This window comes from Scyliorhinus canicula, chromosome 8, assembly GCF_902713615.1.
Source record: "Scyliorhinus canicula chromosome 8, sScyCan1.1, whole genome shotgun sequence".
In the NCBI taxonomy this organism is placed as follows: Eukaryota; Metazoa; Chordata; class Chondrichthyes; order Carcharhiniformes; family Scyliorhinidae; genus Scyliorhinus; species Scyliorhinus canicula.
The window spans coordinates 150,470,250-150,497,019 of NC_052153.1; the positions used below are offsets into that span (position 1 = coordinate 150,470,250).

The following is a 26,770-nucleotide window of genomic DNA, read 5'->3' on the forward strand; positions in this document are numbered from 1 at the left end:
ATAGTTAGCCAATCCATGGCAATGAACAGTGGGTTTCCCCAGGATTCTAAAAGAACCACTGCTTTTCTTGATATGGATTAATGACCAAGACCTTGGTGTACCAAACACAATTTCAAAATTTGGATGGCACAGAACTTGGAAATATTATGAAATGTCTGTCTTCAGTTACCAACCCTCTCTCCTTTGGGAATAGTCCCCCCCCTCATCTCCCCATATACTATTTCACGCACCTCCATTAACTTTTCCTTTACTTCTCAAAGGAAAACAATCCCAGCTTCTGTCGTCTCTCCATATAAAGTAACTAATCAGAAGCACACTTTCAGAATTTGCAAATAACACCAGTTGCTAAGGAGAACAACAGCAATTACAAGAATATAATAACACATAAAGTTGCCATAGTCCCAGATGACCATAGGCGTCGTTCCCCTTTTGAGGGGGAGAACTGACTGGTGGTGATTTTTTATTTTTTTATTTTCTAAATTTAGTGTACCCAATTCATTTTTTCCAATTAAGGGGCAATTTAGCGTGGCCAATCAACCTACCCTGCACATCTTTGGGTTGTGGGGGCGAAACCCACACAAACATGGGGAGAATGTGCAAACTCCACACAGGACTGGTGGTGATTTGACCTGAAGATCACCACACCTCCGACGAGGGGCGAGGTTGAATAGCCTCAGCTGGTACAGAAATTGAACCCGCACTGTTGGCAACGTTTAGCTCAGTTGGCTGGACAGCTGGTTTATGATGCACAAGAATATATCAACAATCTTGCAGAATACGCATATATTTGGCATCTGAATTTCAACTAGGTGTGCAGATAAGGGCAGTGCAGTTGCTGTAGTCTACATGGAATTCAATAAGGCTATTGACAAGGTCCCGCACTGGAGACTGATCAAGAAGGTAAAGCCGAAGAGTTCCAGAGCAATTTGGCAAATTGGATCCAAAATTGACATAGCGGTATGAGGCAGAAGGTATTGGTTGTAAGTTGTTTTTGTGGCTAGAAGCCTGGGTCCAGTGGTGTACAACAGGGATCGATGCTGGGTCTCTTGCTGTTTGTAGTGTAATTAATGATCTAGATAGGAATGTGGGTGGTACGATCAGTAGGTTTGCAGATGACACAAAAATTGGTGGTATGGTGATTAGCAAGGAGGAAAGCCTTAGATTACAGGGTGATATAGACAGGCTGGTTAGTTGGATAGAACAGTGGCAAATTGAATTTAACCCTGAAAAGTGTGAGGTGATGCATTTTGGGAGGACTAACAAGGCAAAGGAACACACAATGAATGGTAGGATTTTGGGAAGTACAGAGTGCTAATATCTGAGCAGTAATATCAATATCCAATTCATTGACTCTCATAGAATCCCTACAGAGCAGAAAGAGGCCATTCGGCCCATTGAATCTTCACTGACCCATCAAAAGAGCACTCTACCTAGGCCTTCTCCCCCATCCCATCCTCGCAACCTCATCTAACCTGCACATCTTTGGACTGTGGGAGGAACCATTGCACCCAGAGAAAACCCATTCAGACATGGGGAGAATGTGCAAACTCCACCCAGATAGTCACCCAAGGCTGGATTTAAGCCTGAGTCCCTGGCAGTGTGAGGCAGCAGTGCTTGCCACTGTGCTGCCCACCATTACACTTCAGGTAAAAGTGTGATTTAAAAAAAAATAATTTATGGGATGTGCGTGTCACTGGCTGGGCCAGCATTTATTGCCCATCCCTTGAACTGAGAGGCTTGCTAGGCCTCAGGCAACTAAGAGTAACACCACATTGCTGTGGATTTGGAGTTACATGTAGGTCAGATTTCCTTTCTAAAGAGGCATTAGTGAACCAAATGGGTTATTACGACAATCAACAATGGTTTCATGGTCATCATTAGACTTTTAATTTTAGATGTTTATTGAATTCAAATTTCACCATCCCATCTGCTGTGGTGAGATTTGAACCTGCAGCACAGAGCAATATCCTGTTTCTCTGGATTACTAGTTCCGTGACAATCCCACTACACCAGGGGTGGGCAAACTTTTCCGTGCAAGGGCCGCATTCAGAAATTCACAATTCACAAAGGGCCGCATAGTATATTAAGTAAAATAATTACTTCACCCGGTTATGATTGTGGGCGCCTCATATAGAACATAGAACAGTACAGCACAGAACAGGCCCTTCGGCCCTCGACGTTGTGGCAAGCAATGATCACCCTACTCAAGTCAACGTATCCACCCTATACCAGTAAGTAACCCAACAGCCCCCCCCCACCCATTAACCTTTAAAAAAAAATTTAAAAAAAAAAAAAAAAAAATTGTTTTAAAAAAAAAAATTTTTTTTTTTTTTTTAATGACTTGGTGGGCCGCAGAAATACCTTTGGCGGGCCGCATGCGGCCCGCGGGCCGTAGTTTGCCCACCCCTGCACTACACCATTGCCTCCCCATGTAATCACTCCATGGTCACTCTGCCAGCCCTGTTCTTCTGTGGGGGTCATCGGCAATGTAACCCCACACCCCCTCTGGCTGGCTATCACTTTCTCCCTGCCCAGGGATGCCCTTTTCATGCGTTCTTTTCATAGTTAAGTCTGTGGAGACAGATTTAACCCAATTATTATCCCAATATTATTTAAATGGCCCAATTTCAAAAGATGTCATTGAACCATCTGCCCACTCACACCAGGTCAAAACACTCCAGCTCCCCGTGCTCTGTGACACCTGTCAGCTCACAATCATATCAATGCTAGTGCCTGGCCAAATTGTGGCTTTGGCACCCTCAGTTTGAGCTGCATCGGGCCCCTGGGAACACCTATCTTTTATTTTCCACACAGCAAGCTGTTTGTTTTCATATCCGGCGAGCTTTCTGCTGAAGCTTGTCTTTTCGCCATGTGTCCTCTTTTCCACCTTTCAGATCGATAAAACATAAGAACATAAGAACTAGGAGCAGGAGTAGACCATATGGCCCCTCAAGCCTGCTCTGCCATTCAATGAGATCATGGCTGATCTTTTGTGGACTCAGCTCCACTTTCTGGCCTGAACACCGTAACCCTTAATCCCTTTATTCTTCAAAAAACTATCTATCTTTATCTTAAAAACATGTAATAAAGGAGCCCCAACTGCTGCGCTGGGCAAGGAATTCCATAGATTCACAATTCTTTGGGTGAAGAAGTTCCTCCTAAACTCAGTCCTAAATTTACTTCCCCTTATTTTGAGGCTATGCCCCCTAGTTCTGCTTTCACCCGCCAGTGGAAACAACCTGCCCGCATCTATCCCATCCCTTCATAATTTTATATGTTTCTATAAGATCCCCCCTCATCCTTCTAAATTCCAACGAGTATAGTCCCAGTCTACTCAACCTCTCCTCGTAATCCAACCCCTTTAGCTCTGAGATTAACCTAGTGAATCTCCTCTGCACACCCTCCAGGGCCAGTACGTCCTTTCTCAGGTAAGGAGACCAAAACTGAACACAATACTCCAGGTGTGGCCTCACTAACATCTTATACAATTGCAACATAACCTCCCTAGTCTTAGACTCCATCCCTCTAGCAATGAAGACAGGAATCATCAAATCATCTCCTAACTGCTTTTACACAGAGCATATCACAAACAGGATTAAAAATATGGTTCAGTTTAAGGTTCAGTATGATCATGTTAATCAGTCATAATATTTATTTTAGTTTTCATTCATGAGCAAGAAAACCTGATGTAGTGATATTCCAGGATTCTTGCATTCAGCCCTTTGGCACTATGGTTATGTCCAAGAGGATGGAACAGGGCTTCCATCACTTCTAACCCTCACTTCACTCAACAATCCATGATGCATCCCTTCCAGATCTGGTGACTTTGCTCTGTTGTGCACTGCCAACATTTTAAGCCCTTTGTTTTTATCCTATCCAATTGCTCTACTCCCGTCTCCTTTACTGTGATATTAGCCAAATTATTTTCTGTAGAATCAGATGGAAAGTGCTCATTTAGTACCTTAGCCAAAACACGATTTCCTTTTCATTCCTGAATCGACCTCACCCTTCCTTTGGACTATTATTTTGACTTTTACTCCTGACATGTTTCTAATAGACTTTAGTGTTCTGTTTTAAAGTCATCTTCTCATTTCCGGTCTTTGCCCCTCATATTTCCTTTTTAACCATTCTCTGTACTTTCTGCGTTTTGCATGACTTGAAAATGACTTCTCAGTATGCTGAATTTTTTGAACTTTTCCCCTTTGTTTCTTGCAAAAGCTACACTGCGTTTTAGACGTCTGTTGAACAACTTAAGCTCAGTCAGAAAAGAAACCTTATAACATAATGGGCGCAATCCAACAGCCTCACTGCGCCCGAAAAGCAGCTCGCTGCGGTGCAACGTTGCCGATAAAAGCCGGGAGACCCTGGTCCCGCGATCTCGCGAGACATTGCGATGTAAATCCTGCCCATTATGGGCGGGATCACTTTTTAGCAAATCTGCATATTGGAGCGAGACAGCTAGTATGCAGTTTCCTAATGGGTTGGGATCTACCTCCGTCACCTCAGAGATGTTAGGCGAATGGCGTTCAGCACTGGTCCCCTCCAAACGGGAACCAGACAGAACAACACTTGTGGGGGTTTCCCAGGGGGCTGGAGGTCCTCGGGTTCTTGTCCTTTGGGAAGGGTGCTGGCACTGCCAGCCTGGCACCCCGACAGTGCCACCTGAGTACCAGCCTGGTGATGCTGAGATGCCCAGTGGCACTGCCATCTAGCAGGGGACTTCCAGGGTGCCAGGTTGGCACTGCTAGTGTGCCATGCTGGCATTTTTTCTATGCTGGCGATCAAGTCAAGGGTGCCCTGCGCAAGTGTTGGGGGAGTGCGGGGACCCTCCCATAGTGCATGGGGCTTGGGGGAGATAGGGGGTCGCATGGCGGCTTCGATGATCAGGACGCCTTTCTCGGTGTAGAAGACGGGGCTATGTGTGCCTCGGCCGCGCGTTCCCCACTGAGGCCCCTTATTTAATGCAAGTGCCGATGTTAAGGCATGTGTTTCTCACGCTGCGAGTGCTGGGAAACATGCAGCTAAGTGCACTTGCTATGGGACTTGTTCCCATTTAGTTGAATTTTGCCCAATTGTGTGAAAAGCTTAGCAGCTCAACCAAATGTAGTATTTATTCACGTGAGCCTTGAGTATAAGAGTGTCAACAGGCTATCAGATCATGGAAAGCATAATAGCAGTTTGGATTTCTCTTCTTTAACCAGCAGTTGATGCTGGTTCAGTTAATTTGGAATTGGTTCAGAGGAGGTTTACTAGACTAATACCTGGAATGGGCGGGCTGTCTTCTGGGAAAAGGTTGGACAGGCTAGGTTGTATCACTGGAGTTTAGAAGAGTAAGAGGTGACTTGATTGAAACATACAGATTCTGAGGGTCTTGAGGGGTGGAAATTTGATTTGATTTATTATTGTCACATGTATTAATATACAGTGAAAAGTATTGTTTCTTGCATGCTGTACAAACAATGCATACCGTACATAAGGAAGGAAGGAGAGACTGCAGAATATAATGTTATAGTTATAGCAAGGTGTAGAGAAAAGATCAACTTAATACGAGGTAGGTCCATTCAAAAGTCTCATGGCAGTAGGGAAGAAGCTGGTCTTGAGTCGGTTGGTACGTGACCTCAAACTTTGGGATCTTTTTCCTGACGGAAGGTGGTGGAAGAGAGTATGCCCGGGGTGCGTGGGGTCCTTAATTATGCTGGTTGCCTTTCTGAGGCAGCGGGAATTATAGATATAGTCAATGGATGGGAGGCTGGTTTGCGTGATGGACTGGGCTACATTCACAACCTTTTGTAGTTTCCTGCGGTCTTGGGTAGAGCAGGCTCCATACCAAGCTGTGATACAACCAGAAAGAATGCTTTATCTGGTGCATCTGGAGAAGTTGGTGAGGGTCGTCACTGACATGCCAAATTTCCTTAGTCTTCTGAGAAAGTAGAGTCTTTGGTGGGCTTTCTTAACTATAGTGTTGGCATGGGGGGACCAGGACAGGCTGCTGGTGATCTGTACACCTTAAAAACCTGAAGCTCTCGACCCTTTCTACTTCGTTCCCATTGATGTAGACAGGGGCATGTACTCCACTATGCTTCCTAGAGTCGATGATAATCTCCTTCGTTTCATTGACATTGAGGGAGAGATTATTGTCGTCGCACCAGTTCACCAGATTCTCCATCTCATTCCTGTACTCTGTCTCGTCATTGTTTGAAATCCGACCCACTACGGTGGTGTCATCAGCAAGTGGAGAGAATGTTTTGTCTTGTGGGAGAATCTTGAACGAGGAAGGCACAGTTTAAAAATAACAGGTCGTTCATTTGAACAGAGATGAAACCATTTTCTTCTTTGAGGGTCAGGAGTATTTGGAACTTTCTTCCTGAAATGGTGGGGGGATGCAGAGCTTTTGAATATTTGTACGGCAAATGGGGATAGATTATCAGATCAGCCATGATCTTATTGAATGGCGGAGTGGGCTCAAGGGCCTCGTACCTTTGTTCATATATTTAGTTTGAGATTGATTAACTTTTGTTCACCAAAGATATTCGAGGATATGGGGTTACGTCATAAATCAGCTATGATCTCAACATAGAATCACTCCAGCGCAGAAGGATGCTGTTTGGCCCATCGAGTCTGCACTGATCCTCCAAAGGTCCACTCCCCTGTCCATGCCACCCCATCTCTGTAACCCCATAACCTAACACGCACATCCTGGACACTTTGGGGCAACTTAGCGTGGCCAATTCACCTAACCTGTACTCTTTGGACTGTGGGAGGAAACCGGAGCATCCGGAGGAAACCCATGCAGACACAGGGAGAAAGTGCAAACTCCACACAATCAACCAAGGCCAAATTCCTGGCACTGTGAGACAGCGTTAGCCACTGTGCCACCGTGCCACCCCCTCCATATTGACTGGTGGTAAATGCTTCATGGGGTAAATCGCTCACTCTCGCACTTAAATTATAATGGAGATGTTTGACTTTATCAAGAATTCAGCCATCATTGAAGTGGCACATTACCCCGAATCAATTTTTTAAATTGCTTGTCAACCCAGTGATCCAGATGGCAATGAAAGGTCCCTGTTATCACTCAGTAAATAACTCTCAGTTTCCATATGGTGATTCATCAGAAATTGATAACTGCTTATAACAGTGGAAACATAATTAATCATCAATGATCCATTTTGTAATTCTGTTCTTTTTCTCTTGCTTTCAGCAATGGTTATTTCATAGTGATGAACATTTGTACCATGCTGACAGTTTGGTTCTGCAGGCACAAGGTCTCCAGCAGGGGTCGTGCTAGGCAACCTTGTGTGAAAATCCTTACTGTTCCTGAAACCAATAATTTAACGCTAGCTATCTGGAGCCTTTACCATTGAATAAGAAGTACAAATTTTGTTGTCAGTTATATGTTGCAATCGGAGCCTGCGATTTAACTACAAAAACTCCATTGTTTAAGTGCTTGAGTGATTCATAGACAAGCCTCCCACAGTGTAGAGAAACCATATCAAATGATTTAGCAGAGCTATCTCCAGTGTGGGTCCCAAAGGTAGATACTGAACCAGCTTTATTTTACCAGGTCACTGCTGTGCAATTATATTCCTAGCTCAGCGTAGACTGACATTAAAAAGTAAAGTTGCCATAGTCCCAGATGACCATTGGCTGCTTTCCCCTTTGAGGGGGAGAGCTGACTGGTGGTGATTTTAACCTGAGGATCACCACATCTCAGGCGAGGGGCAAGGTTGAGAAGGCAGGGCCTTCATGAATAACCTCAGCTGGTATAGGAATTGAACCCGTGCTGTTGGCCTCTCTCTGCATCACGAAACCAGCTTTCCAGCCAACAGAGCTCCCAACTGATGTCATAGCATTTTCACTGAACTGAACTGAATTTTACTATAGAGAAACAAGTTCTTACTTGGATTGGGCTGTCATTGGTTACATGGTGAAAGATCTGCAGTTAATAACGATTGATACCTGCATCTCATTGTTCATTGCTTCGTCTTTTTGCTCCTAACAGAAATTACAAAACAGCGTTTGAGAAGCTGGGCATCTGGTATGAACATCGGTTAATTGATGATATGGTGGCTCAGATGTTGAAGTCCTCAGGAGGCTTTGTTTGGGCATGTAAGAACTATGATGGGGATGTTCAATCTGACATCCTGGCACAAGGTACCTTCATTTAAGAGGCGACAATTAATTTTCGCCTTAGCTTCTGAAAGCTACTGCTTATCCAGAAAACTTTTGCTAAAATACTTTTATTTGTAACTGGCTGCTGTGTACATAAGAACATCTGCAGTAAAGAGCAATAATGTATTAAAATAAGGGGTTTGCTTAAATGCATTGTGAATAGTATGCTGATAAATAGATAGATATGTGGTTATCTGTATAAAACTGTAAATCAAGGTGTAGATACATTCTTGGTTCTAGTAGCATCATTTGCTGCTGTAAATGGTCTAAGTGCCTTATTACTTCTGATGGGAGTTGTTTCTCCTTTGCGACATTCCTTAAAAACTACCTACAAGACCAGGCTCTCCTAATATTTCCTTTGTTACTTGATGTCAGATTTTGTTTGATACACTATTGTGAAGTGATATGGTATGCTTTGCTGCATTGAAGATGGTACATAAATGCAAGTTGTTGCTGTAAGGACGGATAATCTGGAGTGTAACAGAAGTGTTCCCTCTTGTGACCTGAATTAGATTATTGTATCTTTCAATCATTCTACAGAGGAGCCAAGCAAACACTTGGTGAGAAAATGCTTCTGTACCTTATTTGACACCACGTCAACACACGCCGTTAAAGCCTAAAGCCAATAATGCCTTTCAACTTCGCCTTATTTTCACCGATAAAGAAACTAATAAGCTTGACGTGCTAACTCTCATATTATTACCTGTATTTTCAGAATTATCTTACTTTTGTACAGCTAACACCTATAAGGCTCTGAACTGCTGCACTTATGCCCGAAGCTCTGGGCAGAATCCTCTCTCCCCGCTGTGGGGCGGGATTCTCCAGGCCCCCAGCCGCGTGTTTCTCGGTGGCGCTTCATTCGCTGGCGGCGGGGTTGTCTCTTCTCACCGCTTGTCAATGAGATTTCCCATTGAAACCACCCGGAAACCCGCGGGGGGGGGGGGGGGGTTTAGTTTGCCGGCGGGGGGGGGCTTACGCTGCCAGCCACGGAACCACCCACTATTTCTCCTGTTTACCTGCTTCCCATGTCAGATTTCACTCAAACTGACTGCTTCCCCTTCTATAGCCAAGAGCAAAAATCACCAGTCTAACTTGGCAGCGACTCCATTTCATCTATAAATAAAATTAGTTTCCCGAGCTGTTATAATTATGAATCAGCAATCAAATGTTGAGCTTTATTTGGTTATCTGCAGCATATTTGTTCCTGGAGGTACCTTGCCACCTCATTGTGGCGGCAGCATGGTCTGCTGCTGGTAAAATGCTGGCAAGGTCGTAAAATGGGCGTAAGTTAGCCAGTTAATTCAATAACTTGGCTGCCCACCTTCAGTCAGGGGATGGCCAAGCCTTTAGAAATTTCTGCCTTTGTGAACATTCCTTGGTGGCAAGAAAACATAGCGTGCCCCCCCCCCCCCCCCCACTATCTCACACACACTCACACACACAAACAGACTCTTCTTCCGCTGCTATTTTACGAGCTTTCCCACACATTCAGGCAGCTGATAAAATCCCAGCCAATGTTTCAGTCCTCCATCACAACTCCCGACCCAAGGTTTCCACTTGAAATATTAGCCAGTCCTTACATTTGTTACACGCTCTGGCTTGTGTTATTAATGTTTCATGTCGTTTGGCATTTTTCTGCATTATGTATTACTAAATTTAGTTGATCGTATTGAGCTGTACAAAATATTATTGCCCCATTTTATCAGAATTGCCCCACTTAAAGTGACCTTTGTCATTCATTATTTTACCTCTTTGCCTCTCTCTTCCCACAGTGTTTGATATGGCGACCCATGTCATTCACCTTAAAGGCCTCTCATCTTTTTGTTTAACTTTATGGCACTTCCCTGGCAGTATTCTATTCCTATCTGTCCCAAAGCAACCTTTGCATCCACAGCAATGGTCTTTCATCTTTTCTACACACCTTCTGAGATGTTGAGTCCCCTGTTGTGTCCTCCACTTTATCAATCTTCCACTGGTGACAACACCCTTTGGCACAGGTGGGTCTGATGATGCTTAACTGTAGCTCTCTATTACTTTTCTCAGACACTCAATTGCCTCCAGGTGAAACGACTGCTTATTTGACATTACGTCCTGGAGGAGTAGCATCTTCCTCCAACTCATCATCAGGGAGGCCAAGTTCATCGACTCTTATTCAGAGCTCTTCACTCCACTGATACTGCCAGACCTGCTGGGTTTTTCAAACATTTTCCGATTTTATTTCGGTTTTTCCAGCACCCAGTGTATTTTGCTTATAATATCCATCAGCAAGTGGGATTATTTAAACCTCTACAACATTGCCCACCTCTGCCCTTACCTCAGTCCCTTTGCAGCTGAAACTCTTACGTATGTCATTATAGACATCAGGCATGAACTTCTGTAATCTTCTTCACCCAAAGTAACAACACACAGTGGCACATTGGTTAGCACTGCTGCCTCACAGTGCCAGGAACCCGGGTTCAATCCTGGCCTTGGGTCTGTGTGGAGTTTGCACATTCTCCCCTTGTCTGCGTGGATTTACTCCTGGTGCTCCGGTTTCCTCCCACAATCTAAAGATATGCAGGTTAGGTGGATTCGTCATGTTAAAAATGGACCCATAGGTTAGGTGGGGCTACGGGGATACTGCGGGGAGTGGGTTGAGGTTAGAGTGCACTTTCAGAAGGTCGGTGCAGACTCGATGGGCTGAATAGCCTTGTGCACTGTAGGGATTCTATGAATCCATGAACCTGTCTAAAACTCTGCCTGTTCCTTATGTTATGTATTGTTCTTGTTGGTCTATCATTTCTTCATATCTCATCCCCAGTACATTCAAGTTGAAAATCCTTGTACTTCAGAAATCTGAATGGCCTAACCCCAGTGTATGTCTACAATCTCCTCCAGCCTTCTAACCTCTCCTGAACATGGCACTCCTTTGACACCTGGGGTGGGATTCTCTCAACTGGGGGCCGGGCCGGAGAATCCCCGTGACTGGCATGAATCGCTCCACGCCACTCCATGCTACGTAGAGCGGAGAATCGGCGCCATTGGCGCCGGCTTGGTTGGCGCCGCACCGGTTGGGGCCTGGCTGCCGATTCTCGGCCCGGGATGGACTGAGCGGCCGTCGTAAAAACGGCGAATCCCGCCAGCGCCGCCGACACCTGCTCTCAGCCGGCGGAACTCGGCGTGGAAGGGTCGGGAGCGGCCTGTGAGGGGGAAAGGGGGGGTCTGAACCGGGGGTGGGGGGGGGCCTCCGATGTGGCCTGGCCCGCGATCGGCAATCGGCGGACCAGCCTCTCTGGCTGGGGGCCTCATTTCTTCCGCACCGGCCCCTGTAGTCCTGCGCCATGTTGCGTCAGGACCGGCACGTTGAAGGAAGCCACCGCATGCGCGCGTTGGCACCGGCACCACTGCGCATGCGCAGATCCCGCGGCGCCCAGTTCGCGCCTGGATCGGCAGCTGGAGCGGCATGAACAGCTCCAGTGCCGTGCTGGCCCCGTCGGGGCCAGAATTAGTCGTCGGGTTGGCCCGTTCACGCCGTCATAAAACGCAACGGCATTTACGACGTCATGGACACTCTGCATCGGGATTAGAGAATCTCGCCCCTGCTTTCTGTGTATCATTTCTCCCCTTCGGTGGCAGAGTCTCAATCCTGAAATGTTAAAGTTGATTCCTAAATCTCTTCAGCTCTGCACTCCCCACTACACCTTTCGAAGCTCATCACTCTGATTTATCTTCACTTCCTAATCACCTGCGGCTCAGTGTCTGTTTTCATCTGCCTAGTGATTTTTGCTTTTTGTATTAAAGGCCCTTCTGTAAATGCAAATTGTTCTGGTTCATGCTGCCTTCATCTCCCAGTGGGTTTAAAAACCTTGTGTGGCTGTTGATCTCTCTTAAACTAGTTATTTATCAACAGGGATGAGCAAGCGGGCTCGGCCATTTCACGTGAAAGGAAGTTACTTTCATGAAGAAGTGAAAATATTATAAAGATCCCTTAAGCGAAAATAGTGTTACTTCTGTATGTGTGGATATGAATAGGAACCTTAGTTTTGAGAAGCTGTTGACACTAAATACAATTGTTTTTCATAAGTAATTAGACCAAACTGAATTTCATCCTCCCCCTACCCACAACTGATATTTATGGAGCTATGTGCAGTTTGCCTTTTCTGCTTTGTTATGGACTTACAAGTTTATGACGTTAGATACTATTCTCAGCAAATGTTACAAATATCTGCCCTATGAAGATTTTCAGATGGCAAAGCCAAAGCTCTTGCTACAAGTAAAGGCCAAAGGCTTTGAAGAGGATGGGTATAAGATTGGCAGTTAGAACATAAAAACTAGGAGGAGGCCATTCAGCCCCTTGAGCCGCATGCCATTCAATAGGATCATGGCTAATCTCTTCTTGGCCGCAAGTCCACTTTCCTGCCCGTTCTCCATAACCTGTCACCCATTGCTAATTAAAAATCTGTCTATCTCCTCCTCAGATTTACTCACTGTCCCAGCATCCACCACACTCTGGGGTATGAATTCCACTGATTTAAGACCCTTTGAGAGAAGTAATTTCTCCTCGTCTCGGTTTTAAATCTGCCACCCCTCATCTTAAAACTATGACCTCTCGTTCTAGATTGCCCCACAAGAGGAAGCATCCACTCCACGTCAATACCTTTCATTGTCTCAATTGGTCACTTGTTGCTGAGCAGGCTTTCCTCACAGTTATTGAAAGGAGTGAGGTGCAAGGGAGACAGAGAAAGGGAGAAAGCAGTAATACGGGCAAATGGAAGTCAATAAGCGTTCAGAACCGAATAAATAAATGTTATTATGGAAAGCATTCTTTCTATCAATAAGGTTAGATCGTCATGTAATGATAGTATCTGGCCACTGGTACTGGACCTTTGGATAAGATATTCAGCTCATTGTAGGGGAAACTTAAGGGAGTGAAGTAATGGCATTGTCGCTGGACGAGTAATCCAGAGACCCAGGGTAATAATGGGAACTAGGGTACGAATCCCACCATGGCAGATGGTAAAATTTGAATTCAATAAAAATCTGGAATTAAAAACCTAATGACGAGCATGAAAACATTGTCGATTGTCGTAAAAATCCCATCTGGTTCACTAAACCTTTAGGGAAGGAAATCTGTTTTCCTCACCTCATCTGGCCTACATGTGACTCCAGATACACAGCAATGTGGTTGACTCTTAAATGCCCTCAGGCAATAAATGCTGGTTCATCCAGCGACACCCACATCCCATGGACAAATTTTTTTTTAAAAAGCTGGTTTGGGATCCAGAATCAAATCTAGCTTTGACTGATATAGATGGGTGTAGTATGCATTCAGTCCCAATCTGATTCATTGGTTAGTGAAACAAAGTGCAAAATGTGCCCTCGTTCTGTATAATATACCATCTCCTGAAAGCCACAGGATGATTGGTAAGGGAAGTGAGAAATGTGATGTGAGTCTAATTTGAGATGCTTCTCATGAGCCAAAGACAGGCCGCTGGTGCAGATTATTGTGTTCATAATATCACAGGACTGGATTTTCCAGGGGGAATGGTGGGCACAGGGCACATTGCCAAAGGAGGGTGTCCCCTTTCCTGCCTGACAGCTGCCCATACAGTGGGTCATCTGATTTGCCTCCACCTTCTACCACACGTAATATAGTGGCAGAAGCAGAATGAAGTCCGGCCATTAATTAGCCCCTTAAGGGCCTCAATAAGTCCAAGGGCTGGCAGCAGATTGGTTTTATTTTGCAAGGCCCCTTTCCTTCAAAAATGTCAGTGGCAGCTGGGCATAAAATCCAGCCTCTAGAATCAGTAAGCCGTAAAAAGAGACCATTTGACCCATCGAGTGCATGCCAGACCCGAGCAATATTATACCAAGTAGTGCTGAGATTAACGGTTATGCAGCTTTTCTGGCAATGAGGGGTTTTCGCTGGTGTTGAATGTGGAGCATGAAATTGGGTATGTGGCTGGTTCACTGCACTCCACCCTACAATGCACAAGCTTGGGAGCTGAAAATGCAGCGCTGAAAGCATGCATGCTTGTGCCTACTTTAACTAGTTATTAAAGTTAGATCCTGCACTGAGTCTCCGGAGTTTGACTAAAGATTCAGCCGTTGCACACCCACAAGGTGGAATTTGATTGGGCAAGGGGATGCGGGCACAGGCGTGAGCTTCAGTGACACCTCCAAAAAGGGACATAGGGTTGGGAACCAGCCATCATCCCGCCCACTTCCGGATTTCCGCTGGTTCGGTGATGAGCAGGGAATTCCCACCCAACTGTCAGGAAGCAAATATAATTAACTATATGATATAAACTAATCAAAACTAGTCACAGTCTCAATTAACTGAGACTTAGCACATAGGTTCCATAACCTTTCCGAATCCCACCAGGAATTGAGAGCATGATGGAGACAGATTGACTACAGAAATGGATGTGCTGGGAAGGCTTCAAAGATTGAAACCCACCAACTAGTACTCAGCCACAGTGAAAGGATTACTTGTGTCAGCCTGAAATCACTACTTTGAGGGTAAAGTGCAACATTGTCGAGTTACTTTCAAGTGGCTTGGAGTTTGCTCATGTCCATCTCAACCTCTGTTGTCAGCCATCCCTGGATAAGGGGCCTGGGCCTCTGAGAAGGTGGAGGAATCCGATATTCCCATGGCTCCTACAGCAGCACGTTGGGCTGCCAGAGAAACCCACAATAATCTCAGCCATGCACGCTTCACTGCCTGTCCCCATCCCCACCTCCGAAGCCCCCTCACCAATCTCATTCCATCAGACAACCAGTAGGGGCTGATTTAACACAGTGGGCTAAACAGCTGGCTTGTAATGCAAAACAAGGCAGCAGCACGGCTTCAATTCCTGTACCGGCCTCCCTGAACAGGCACCGGAATGTGGCGACTAGGGGTTTTTCACGTAGCTTCATTTGAAACCTACTTGTGACAATAAGCGATGATTATTATTATTATTTTATTATTATCACACTCATCCTCCTTCCACCTCCGAAAGGCTAATCAGACCATTCACCTGAAGGCTACAGTCCAGGGTGAAAGGGGATTCAACAACGTACAAGTAGGAGAATGAGAAGTACACATAATTATCCATTCATTGAAATAAAGATCATTATTGCTACATTATGATTGGAATAAACATCCAAGCAAATCCCCTTGTTTTCTTCTTCCACTTTCTATCGCTCCCGCTGTGGTTTCTGCTAAGATGTAGGTAGGTTGCTTCTTCCTCAGCTCAGACACACGAGATTGCCTGTAGTGCGAGCCTTTTGGGGCCCTCGATGATCCTGCCGAAGGCTGCCACATCTGCAGGCAAGTTCAGTCATCGGGGAAGGAGGACCATGCGTGGTTCTACCTGGTTGGGTTAATGAAGTTAATGAAGCTGCTCCTCCTGGGCTTCCAGTTTCTTCTCTGCTCTGCCCAGGGCGAGCTGCACCTCCGCCAGGGCCTTGGCCATTGATGTCTGTACTGCAGCCTCTATGTCTGCTTTGGTCCCTGCCTTGCTTTCTTGCTGGTGTTCCCTCAGCGCCTCGGCAAAGGCTGCCTTCCAGTTCCCCGCTGGCCCAGGGGGTAGAAGCTCCTGTCTGCCCAGTTCTATTAGTTGCGGCGATGCTTCTATTCCGCCGCTTTGTGTGCCCATTAGCTCGTCTGAGTGGGCTTGTGTATTGCGTCGTTTGCACTTGGTGCCCTTTCTCCCTCTGCTTTGGCTCCCTTCTGGCATCATGGGATGTGGAGTAATTGGCAAGCATTTGTTAGCCATCCCTGATGGCTTGCTAGGCTACTTCAGGGAAAAAGGGGGAATTTTTCCCATTCCCCCTTATTCCTACCCCCTTCCCCTCTTTTTCTCTTATCCCCCCTCCCTTCTGAGCCGACTCTTTTCGGCTAAGTTTGGTTTTCTTTTTTGAGAAGCGTGGAAGGAGAGAGGGTGTGTTCTGTCCCTTTAACAGTTTTCTTTTTCTAAGTCTTCTCTTTTCTTTTGTTTTTTCTATTTTTTTTCTCTTTCCCCCCCCCCCCTCCTTTTTCCCACCCTCAGAAAGAGGGAGTTTTCGTTTTCTCTTTTTTTTTCCTTCCCCCCCCTCCTCCTCACTCACCTGGGACCAGGGAGAGAGAGAGAAAGGCTTCTTGGGCCGGGAGTCCCCCTTTGTTCCGTCGCTGCCTGTCTCGTGGTGGTTGCCGGGGGGGGGGGGGGGGGGGGGGGGGGGGGGGGTCCTTGCTCAGACCCTGCTTTGCCTCAGGCCGCCCGCGTTCTGCTGTGCGGGAGCGGGAGGGATCCGGGGAGGGATCCCCCCCCCCCCCCCCCCCCCCCCCCCGATACTCCTCTGTATGCGACCGCTCCCCTCCGCCGCCGGAAGTCCTCTCCATCCACATACTGAATGAGGAATTCTTTCTGAATGCACTCAACAGATTTTTCTCTATCCAAGCCCCTAATGCTATGGCTGTTCCAGTCAATATTTGGAAAGTTAAAGTCCCTAACTGTTACCATCCTATTTTTCCGGCAGCTATCTGTAATCTCCTTACATATTTGCTCCTCAATTTCCCGCCGACTATTTGGGGGCCTGTAGTACAATCTTATCAAAGCGATCTCTCCCTTCTTATTTTTAGTTCTACCCATATAGACTCAGTGGCCGAACCCTCGGATATATCCCCTCCCAGTATTGCCGTGATAGTCTCCCTAATCAAAATGTAACTCCCCCCTCCTCTCTTACCTCCTGTTCTATCTTTCCTATAGCATCTGTACCCCGGAACATTGAGCTGCTAGTCCTGCCCCTCCCTTCCAACACAAGGTTGGAATTGAACCTGGGTCCCTGACATTTTGTGCTAACCACTATGCCACTGTGCCATCCACTAATGAGGTCATCAAATATTTTATGGCACTGAAGATGAGTTGCGGGCTTCATACTCTTGCTCACTGCCTCTGCTGTCTCCAGCCATGCCGACTTCATTTGGTACACAGGCTGGCCTTCTCCACCCATTGTCAGGGAAGAGGATTTCTATTCTTCTTCTGACTCTATTCTTTCATGCGATGTGGCGTAATTGGCAAGCATTTGTTAGCCATCCCTGATGGCTTGCTAGGCTACTTCAGAGGGCAGTTAAGAGTTGACCATATTGGGGTAGATCTGGAGCCATATGTAGACTAGACCAGATAAGGATGAGAGATTTCTGTCTCTGAAGGACATTCATGAACCAGATGAACATTTACAGCAATCAATCGCTTGAAATGGCGTGTTTCCTTTCTGCAGAAGTAATATTTATTGAACATGAAATGGCTCAAAAAGGAATAGAAACAGAATTACCACACATTTTTGAATTGGTAGATGTTTTTCTGAAGCAAGTGTTTGGCGGAGTGCATGAAAATGCTTTTTATTTTATGTTGACAAAAAGATATTTTGAGGTTGTTTTGGGGAGAAGCCCACTAATAACTTGGTTGTGTCGACTAATGCTTTGTCTAGTTTAGTCACACTGACATTGTTTGTCTGCAGGTTTTGGTTCTCTTGGGTTGATGACATCAGTACTGATTTGTCCAGATGGGAAAACGATCGAAGCTGAGGCGGCCCATGGAACCGTAACTCGCCATTTCAGAGAACACCAGAAGGTTGGTATTCCAAGGAAATAATACAGTATGGAATGTCTTATCTATTTGTTTTCCCTGACAGTTGAAATATAGAAACATAGAATTCCTATAGTACAGAAGGAGGCACTTCTGTACTATATGCACTTCTTTAAACACCACTGTTTAAAAAAGGAGGTAGGCAGAAAGCGGGTAATTATAGGCCAGTGAGCTTAATTTCGGTAGTAGGGAAGATGCTGGAATCTATCATCAAGGAAGAAATAGCGAGGCATCTGGATGGAAATTGTCCCATTGGGCAGACGCAGCATGGGTTCATAAAGGGCAGGTCCTGCCTAACTAATTTAGTGGAATGTTTTGAGGACATTACCAGTGTAGTAGATAACGGGGAGCCAATGGATGTGGTATATCTGGATTTCCAGAAAACCTTTGACAAAGTGCCACACAAAAGGTTGCTGCATAAGATAAAGATGCACGGCATTAAGGGTAAAATAGTAGCATGGATAGAGGATTGGTTAATTAATAGGAAGCAAAGAGTAGGGATTAATGGGTGTTTCTCTGGTTGGCAATCAGTAGCCAGTGGTGTCCCTCAGGGATCAGTGTTGGGCCCACAATTGTTCACAATTTACATAGATGATTTGGAGTTGGGGCCCAAGGGCAATGTGTCCAAGTTTGCAGATGACACTAAGATGAGTGGTAAAGCAAAAAGTGCAGAGGATACTGGAAGTCTGCAGAGGGATTTGGATAGGTTAAGTGAATGGGCTCGGGTCTGGCAGATGGAATATAATGTTGACAAATGTGAGGTTATACATTTTGGTAGGAATAATAGCAAAATGGATTATTATTTAAATGATAAAATATTAAAACATGCTGCTGTGCAGAGACCTGGGTGTGCTCGTGCATGAGTCGCAAAAAGTTGGTTAACAGGTGATTAAGAAGGCAAATGGAATTTTGTCCTTCATTGCTAGAGGGATGGAGTTTAAGACTAGGGAGGTTATGCTGCAATTGTATACGGTGTTAGTGAGGCTACAACTGGACTATTGTGTTCAGTTTTGGTCTCCTTACCTGAGAAAGGACGTACTGGCGCTGGAGGGTGTGCAGAGGAGATTCAAGAGGTTAATCCCAGATCTGAAGGGGTTGAATTACGAGGAGAGGTTTACGTAGAATTTGCAGTGCAGAAGGAGGCCATTCGGCCCATCGAGTCTGCACTGGCTCTTGGAAAGAGCACCCAACCCAAGCCCACACCCCTACCCTATCCCCATAACCCAGTAACCCCACCCAACACAAAGGGCAATTTTGGACACTGAGGACAATTTAGCATGGCCAATCTACTTAACCTGCACACCTTTGGACTGTGGGAGGAAACCGGAGCACCCGGAGGAAACCCACGCACACACGGGGAGAACGTGCAGACTCATCACAGACAGTGATCCAAGCCAGGAATCGAACCTGGGACCCTGGAGCTGTGAAGAAATTGTGCTAACCACTATGCTACCGTGTTGCCCATTGAGTAGACTGGGACTATACACGTTGGAATTTAGAAGGATGAGGGGGAATCTTATAGAAACATATAAAATTATGAAGGGAATAGATAGGATAGATGCAGGCAGGTTGTTTCCACTGGCGGGTGAAAGCAGAACTAGGGGACATAGCCTCAAAGTAAGGGGAAGTAGATTTAGGACTGAGTTTAGGAGGAACTTCTTCACCCAAAGGGTTGTGAATCTATGGAATTCCTTGCCCAGTGAAGCAGTTGTGGCTCCTTCATTAAATGTTTTTAAGATAAAGATAGATAGTTTTTTGAAGAATAAAGGGATTAAGGGTTATGGTGTTCGGGCTGGAAAGTGGAGCTGAGTCCACAAAAGATCAGCCATGATCTCATTGAATGGCGGAGCAGGCTCGAGGGGCCAGATGGGCTACTCCTGCTCCTAGTTCTTATGTTCATTCAGCCCATCGAAATTGCACCGACCCTCTGAAAGAGCATCCTTTCTAGACCCACTCCCCCACCCTATCCCCCTAACCCCACCTAACCTGCACATCCCTTGGCACTAACGGGCAATTTTATCATGGCCAATCCACCTAATTTGCACATCTTTGGACTATGGGAGCAAACTGGAGCACCTGGGGGAAACCCACGCAGACACTGGGACAAAGTGCAAACTCCACACAGTCACCAAAGGCCGCAATTGAACCCGAGTCCTTGGCGTTGTGATATGTCCCCATCTTAAAGGTAACAATTTTGTGAGTGGCCTGTTTGTTGCTGGTGTAGCCTAGTGGAAGCCTCGATATACTCTTAAGGGTCATTCCTGTTAATTCCCTTATTTCCCATTTCTTTTGTCGTTATCATTTTACTCCATGGATGCTTAATGGACATGTATCCTTTCTGAGTGGGATAATTTACAGAGAAAGCAGGCATACAACTGACTTGCAGAGTGCTGCTGGTAACTAACCCCCCCCCCCTTTCCAAAAGGTGGCCTTTTCCTGAGTGTTACTAAACTGTTAGCATTTCATCAGTAGATATGTGTGAGGTTAGTTGTTAAGATGCGCAGGACTGAATCTCCATCTCTACCATTCTGCAGCTGTACCATTGTTCTGCTCCACTTGTGTTACAGTCTTCTACACAAAGTATATGTGTGAAGGACAGTGCTGTACACACCACCTGCAACTCCATAATGTGCTTATTATTCTCCAGGATTCTATTTAAACACAAGCTGGCACTTTATTACCACTTTAAACATAGTACTAGGTCTCCAGGTGTTTCACAGGAATGTTACCAAACAAAATTCAAACACAGACACAAATTCTGATGGAAATATAATGGAAATTTATCAGCTTGTAATTTTATTCTGCTTCCAGTGGGGGCGCCCCACCATTGGCAGGCAGGTATAATTACAGCAGGACAAGTTTACATATGCAGTATCCAGTATATCGGCATTTCTAGTGGAATATATAAAAATAAAGTTAGGAATGTATGACTGTAAAATGTTAAATAATATCTGTTGTCCCTATTCAATCTCCCAGTCCTGCTTTAGTTTGGTCTGAGCCTTTGTGCGATGTGACCTGTGATTGACAAGCATGTATGTCAGTGCTTTCCAAATGTTTACCCTCTGTGACCCCATCTTGAGGTTTGAAAATTGCCATGAGAGCCAGGTTGCGGTGTGTTGGGGATAGTGTTGGTTTTGTGAGAGTGAAGAGGGGATTTATGACAGTCAAATGTTTAAACTGCAGTGTTTTTAAAAAAAAACTACCATTATACAGGCTTTTAAAAAATAAAAAAATGGGGATTTAAAGGGGCCTCGCAAGCTGTTAGCATTCAGTCCGGGCAGTTTTGCTGTTTACGAGCTCTCGACCCTAAATTATCAAATTGCGACCCCATTGAGGGTTGTAACCCATAGTTTGGGAAGCTCTGATATATGTGTGAATTTTGCACAAACATTTGGTCAATCACAGCTTAGTTATAAATTATCAACCCTGACTACGCTCAACACGCCATACTGTGACTTTAAATCGTTGTGTTTTTTTTGTCTTGTTCTAAAACCAGGGCAAAGCCACTAGCACAAACCCGATCGCCAGTATCTTTGCCTGGACCCGAGGGCTAGCGCACAGGGCAAAACTCGATGACAGTCAGCAACTTAAACAGTGAGTCTTTTCTGATTTTCAAAGCAATGTGTTGAGAATGCCCAAAAGCTTAAAGAATGACCATGACTGCACAGAATATTACACTAACTGGTCCCTGAATGTTTCATCTAGAGAGCTATAATGGTTCAATTCTGCTCCAATATTGAACAACCGAGGGGAGCTTTCATTCAGCGTCAAATTTCAGAAGTGTGGATTTTATGCTTACGGTAGTTCTGAGTGCTCGTTCCAGTTTTTTTAATTAATGAAAGTAGAACCTCTGGGTCAGGAACTTTATCATTTGGGGCTATGGTTCTGGTTTCTGATCACTTCAGTGACCCATTCTGGAAAGTGCTTGTGTATGGACATCATGTGACTCAACTGTGATGTGTCCCCAGATTTGTTAAACTTCCTGCCTAGGTTCACAGGTGTTTCAGGTGTCCTGTGCAGGTTGAGCTGCTTTCCCTTCAGATATCAATACCGTCACGATTTTAAAAATCCTGCATATACTATAACAATGTTTCTTTGTCCAAACTCAATCCTTCCTTATTTATACCATTAAACGCCTCTCTTCATCATTTACGGGGATTTTGTGTTGCATTCAACTGCTAAGAGGTCACTTCAAACCCAGTGACAAGTTCTGTCCAAGATAGCCTGGCCTTTGCTGGAGCTGCATCTGAGAGGAACAGTCCAGTGGGATTGCCTCACCCTTTGCTCTTCCCACTATATAAGAAAGTATGTGGTCTGCTTCAGTACATTTTCCCGAGTCCACCGCAGAGACTGGATTTTCTATCAGAGAGCTATGGCCACAAACCCAATTGTTCCCACTCTTGTGACATGGCTTGTTGAAGAATTATGTTGTTATTGCATTGTGATAGAATTTTCTGGTTCTTAATGCTTCTCCAAGGTTTGCTGATATCCTGGAGCTGGTGTGTGTAGAAACCGTGGAGAGCGGCATCATGACAAAGGACCTGGCAGCCTGTATTCATGGGCTACAGAAGTAAGTTCAAAATGTTTTAATAACATAAAAATGCAATCAATCCTAAATCCACAAATCAGTTTAAAAAGCTACGGTCTAAACTAACAGCAGAGAAATCAAAAGAAAGATTTCAAGTGAGGGGTTATTTAGAACAAGAATGAGGGAAGACTCATTAGAGGTTTAGTAGAGCTCATAAGATCAATTATTCCTAATCAGGCAACGACCATGACTATTCTTTGATGTAGATTCCAGAAGGCATTTGATCATAAGAACTAGGAGCAGGAGTAGGCCATCTGGCCCCTCAAGCCTGCTCCGCCATTCAATGAGATCATGGCTGATCTTTTGTGGACTCAGCTCCACTTTCCGGCCCGAACACCATAACCCTTAATCCCTTTATTCTTCAAAAAACTATCTGTCTTTACCTTAAAAACATGTAATGAAGGAGCCTCAACTGCTTCACTGGGCAAGGAATTCCATAGATTCACAACCCTTTGGGTGAAGAAGTTCCTCCTAATGCTAAAAGACAGTTAACTGGGGTTGAAGCTTATTGAATTGAAGGAAAATTATTGGGCAGGTACTTCAATCAGCAGGATGCGACCAATGGTGTCCTACAAAAATAATAATAATCTTTATTGTCACAAGTAGGCTTACGTTAACACTGCAATGAAGTTACTGTGAAAAGCCCCTAGTCGCCACACGACAGCACCTTTTAGGGTACACAGAGGGAGAATTCAGAAAGTCCAAATTACCGAACAGCACATCTTTCGGGACTTGTGGGAGGAAAATAGAGCACCCAGAGGAAACCACGCAGACATGGGGAGAATGTGCAGACTCTGCGCAGACACTGATCCAAGCCGGGGAATCGAACCCAGGTCTCTGGCGCTGTGAAGCAACTGTGCAAACCACACTGCTAACTTGCCACCCAAAAAACCTGTGTTGGGGCCATAACAATTCACTATATTCAGAAACATTTATGTTGGGGAATAGAATGTCCTAAAATCTAAATTTATTGTTGACACACAGATTGGCAGATTCAGCAGTACAGGTTTTCCCCATCACATGTACATAGTACATAGAACATACAATGCAGAAGGAGGCCATTTGGCCCATTGAGTCTGCACCGACCTTCTTAAGGCCTCACTTCCACCCTATCCCCGTAACCCAATAACCCCTCCTGACCTTTTTGGCCACTAAGGACAATTTATCATGGCCAATCCACCTAACCAGCACGTCTTTGGACTGTGGGAGGAAACCGTAGCACCCAGAGGAAACCCACGCAGACACTGGGAGAACTTGCAGACTCCGCACAAACAGTGACCCAGCAGGGAATCGAACCTGGGACCCTGGCGCTGTGAAGCCGCTGTGCTATCCACTTGTACTACCGTGCTGCCCGCTCGGATTTGGTGCTATTGCGTGCACCTGTTCTTTGTGTCAGGAACTGATGACAAATCTCTAGTAAGGAGTGAATGGGACCTGACAGTAATGGCAACGACATTGTTCTCGACTCTGGGGACAATGAATGCAACAAAATAATTTTATAGAAACGAGTAGATTGTGTGGTGGCTCGAGATATACGTTAGAGGCTTCCAGTAGTTAACAAGGGGTTTATTGGTCAAAGGCAAAGGCAGATAGGTAACAGGCACAGAATACAAAATAACAGATCTAACCACTTTGGCTCTGGGGTCCACACTACCCGGGGTGTTGCTCCCACAGCCCTGCGCAAACTCCCTATTGGTCAGGGTTGGCATGTTCCCACGAGATTGGCCCCGAGCTGGTCATGTGGTCTGTCAAGCCTATCCCCTAAAGGGGGCCACGCTACCGCACTAGGCAATTCCACCTAAAAGTAAAATTTAAGATTATAAGTAATGATGTTTTACAAAACATAGATCCAACAACAATTAATATAATGTCATTTTGGGCACTGCACCACAATATTGGAATTCGAAAGAGTTCAGAAAAAGGAAAGAACTGTGAGAAAAGGAAAGAGTCTTAAGTTTTATAGATGAGAAAGAGAATAAGATAGGGGAATATATCAAAATAGCTTAAATTATAAAATTGTATATCAATATGGAAACGTAGATTACTATTTCAAAGTACACCAATCTTCAGGGTTGGGAACCCAAAGGACATTTGTGAAATGTACTTTTAAATGTGCTATTGGGAAAAATGTCCTTTGATCGATAAATGTTTGCGGTACTCTTCTAAGTACAGTAAAACATTAGGGCTGTGTCAAATACAATTTAATGTCATACTGGGAGATTCAATATTCCAAAGAGTTCATCGTAATTGATTTGAATGACCTCTTCCCATTTCCTTTTTGTGCATACCATTGTTACAAAGTGCTTGAGGACTTTGATTAAGTTGTATGTTGTGCCACATATTGACCTTCCTTTGGTGGGATAAATATGTTATATAAGTGGAGAGTATTGTGAGTAATGCTCTGAAATTGAAGGCTGGTGGACTATGCTACACTACTGTATTATTAGATGCTGGGCAGTGTGGCAAAACTCCAGAATGCAAATTGCTAAGACCACTTAGAAGAATGTGCAAACTCCACACGGACAGTGACCCAGGGCCGGGATTCGAACCCGGGTCCTCAGCGCCGTAGGCAGCAATGCTAACCACTGTGCCACCGTGCTGCCCGACCCAAGGATGTATTGATGTCCAAATCTGCAACCTTTATTTCTTTGATAATTTTACCATATTTTATGCTGTTTACTCGCTTGAGGAACTATCTATATAATTAAATGTTTTGCATACAGTGCAAATCTATAGTCCTTGTACCTCTCAACGGTATCACACCCTGCAGTGTGGCTTCCTATGCAGTGCACTGTAAAACATCATGTATCGGGGGGCAAGAATTAGGTAATAGTCCCAATCAATAATCAATTAAATATCGAATGCTAAATGTAAGCAAATGTGAAGTAGCAAATAGTAGCAATGATGAATGAATAACTAACAAGGCAATGTTGGTGACAAAGAAAGTTAGTTACAAAATTCATCTGCATCCACAGTGCCAAAGGAGTCAGGCAAAAAACTAAGTAAAAATCAAGTATTTTATGAAGAACACCGGTAAACAGTTAGGTTTGCACTCAAATTATGTAACACATTTAAGGTAGTGACAAACCAGAATTGTTTTTTATTTGGGAAAATTACTAAATTAAGCCCAAATGCCATGCTTCACCCCTTCGTTCTGATTTCCTGCTTTAAAATTGCTCAAGTATTCATGCCTGCTGCGGGGAGTAGTTAGTTGGAATAGTTATGCTACAGGGCAATAAGCACCAGTTCAAACTGGGTATGGTTGAAAGATCAAACTCTGTTGTTTATGCCTGAGCTGAAAAGGAACTGAATGCTGAAAACCTGTTTCCACTAACATTCTGTCATTTCCTCCGTGGCTAGTGTGAAACCAGGGCAGCACTATGTGTACACTGAAGAATTTCTTGATGCCATCAAGGAAAACTTGGACAACAAGTTGAGCCATTGAAAAGGACCAAGAACAATGAAGAACCTTCAGAATTCATTCCAGGATGCCTGTTCGTCAATGTTATTTTGTGATGCAGATTTAAGGCACGAAGACGTTAGTTTTCTCGGACAATAAGATTTGCTTTGATTTGGGATGAAGCCTTGTTCGTCATCACTGTTGTATGTTTATTTGAACATGGGTTTTATTTTATATTGAAAAAATGTTTAATTTCAACTGCCCTCAATTCTTTCCTTTGCAGCAGCAGTTTTAATGCAAAAACAACTAATGGTTTCATGCGGTCACAGAACCTGTTACCTGTAACGCAGAAGTGAGCCGATTGCAACTTCTCTTTATGCCAATAGAAACTGCTCAGTAACCATTGAAACTTTGTACTTTACGCCTTTTGATTAAAAAAGAAAGTTTTATAAATGAAAATACTTTTTTTGGAAACCGTGCTGCTCTTTAATACCATTTTAACCCTTCCCGGATCAGATAGGCTAGAGTTACAGACCGGAATATCTGTAAAAAGAGGTGCAAATGTGTGAAAAGCTGCTCTCTGCATGGTATACCTCAATATAAAATGACAGCCTTTATAATAAAATTCCTAAAATGCTGGCAATTCATTTTAAATATCATAATGACTCTTTTTGTGCCTCGGTGGGGAGAGTGAAACAAAATGGACTTGCAGTAATTATGCTAAAATCTCCAGCCCCTTTGTAATGAATGATGATAATATTAAGGGAAATTAAACTGCTCCTAACAAGTCATTGTGGTTATAGAAAATAATGGCTGCATGGCAAAGATAGCGAGCAGAACTGATGGTACCTGCCAAAAGACAGGCTGATGAGTGGATCGAGAACCAGTTGGAATCTCCTGTTGGTGGACCAATTCTATCCAAGGAAGGATTTCTGCTTCAAAGGATTGTGACGCTTGAAAGACTGATCTGAACGTGGCCTTTTGAGGCTGCAGCAGCCGTAGGAATAGAGAGCGACGACC

The 26,770-nt window shown here is 44.6% G+C and overlaps 1 protein-coding gene across 5 annotated transcripts in view; it reads left to right on the top strand.

Annotated features, from left to right (window-relative positions):
• LOC119970583 (isocitrate dehydrogenase [NADP], mitochondrial-like) overlaps positions 1 to 26,404 on the top strand; it is an 81,016-nt gene extending 54,612 nt beyond the window's left edge. For all 5 annotated transcript variants that reach the window (XM_038805424.1, XM_038805426.1, XM_038805429.1 and 2 more), the window contains 5 exons: positions 8,003 to 8,154; positions 17,635 to 17,747; positions 21,259 to 21,356; positions 22,240 to 22,332; positions 25,711 to 26,404. In XM_038805424.1, coding sequence (XP_038661352.1) covers positions 8,003 to 8,154; positions 17,635 to 17,747; positions 21,259 to 21,356; positions 22,240 to 22,332; positions 25,711 to 25,795 — 541 coding nt within the window. In that variant the 3' untranslated portion in view covers positions 25,796 to 26,404. The remainder of the gene's footprint in view (positions 1 to 8,002; positions 8,155 to 17,634; positions 17,748 to 21,258; positions 21,357 to 22,239; positions 22,333 to 25,710) is intronic.
• Positions 26,405 to 26,770: the final 366 nt, after the last annotated feature.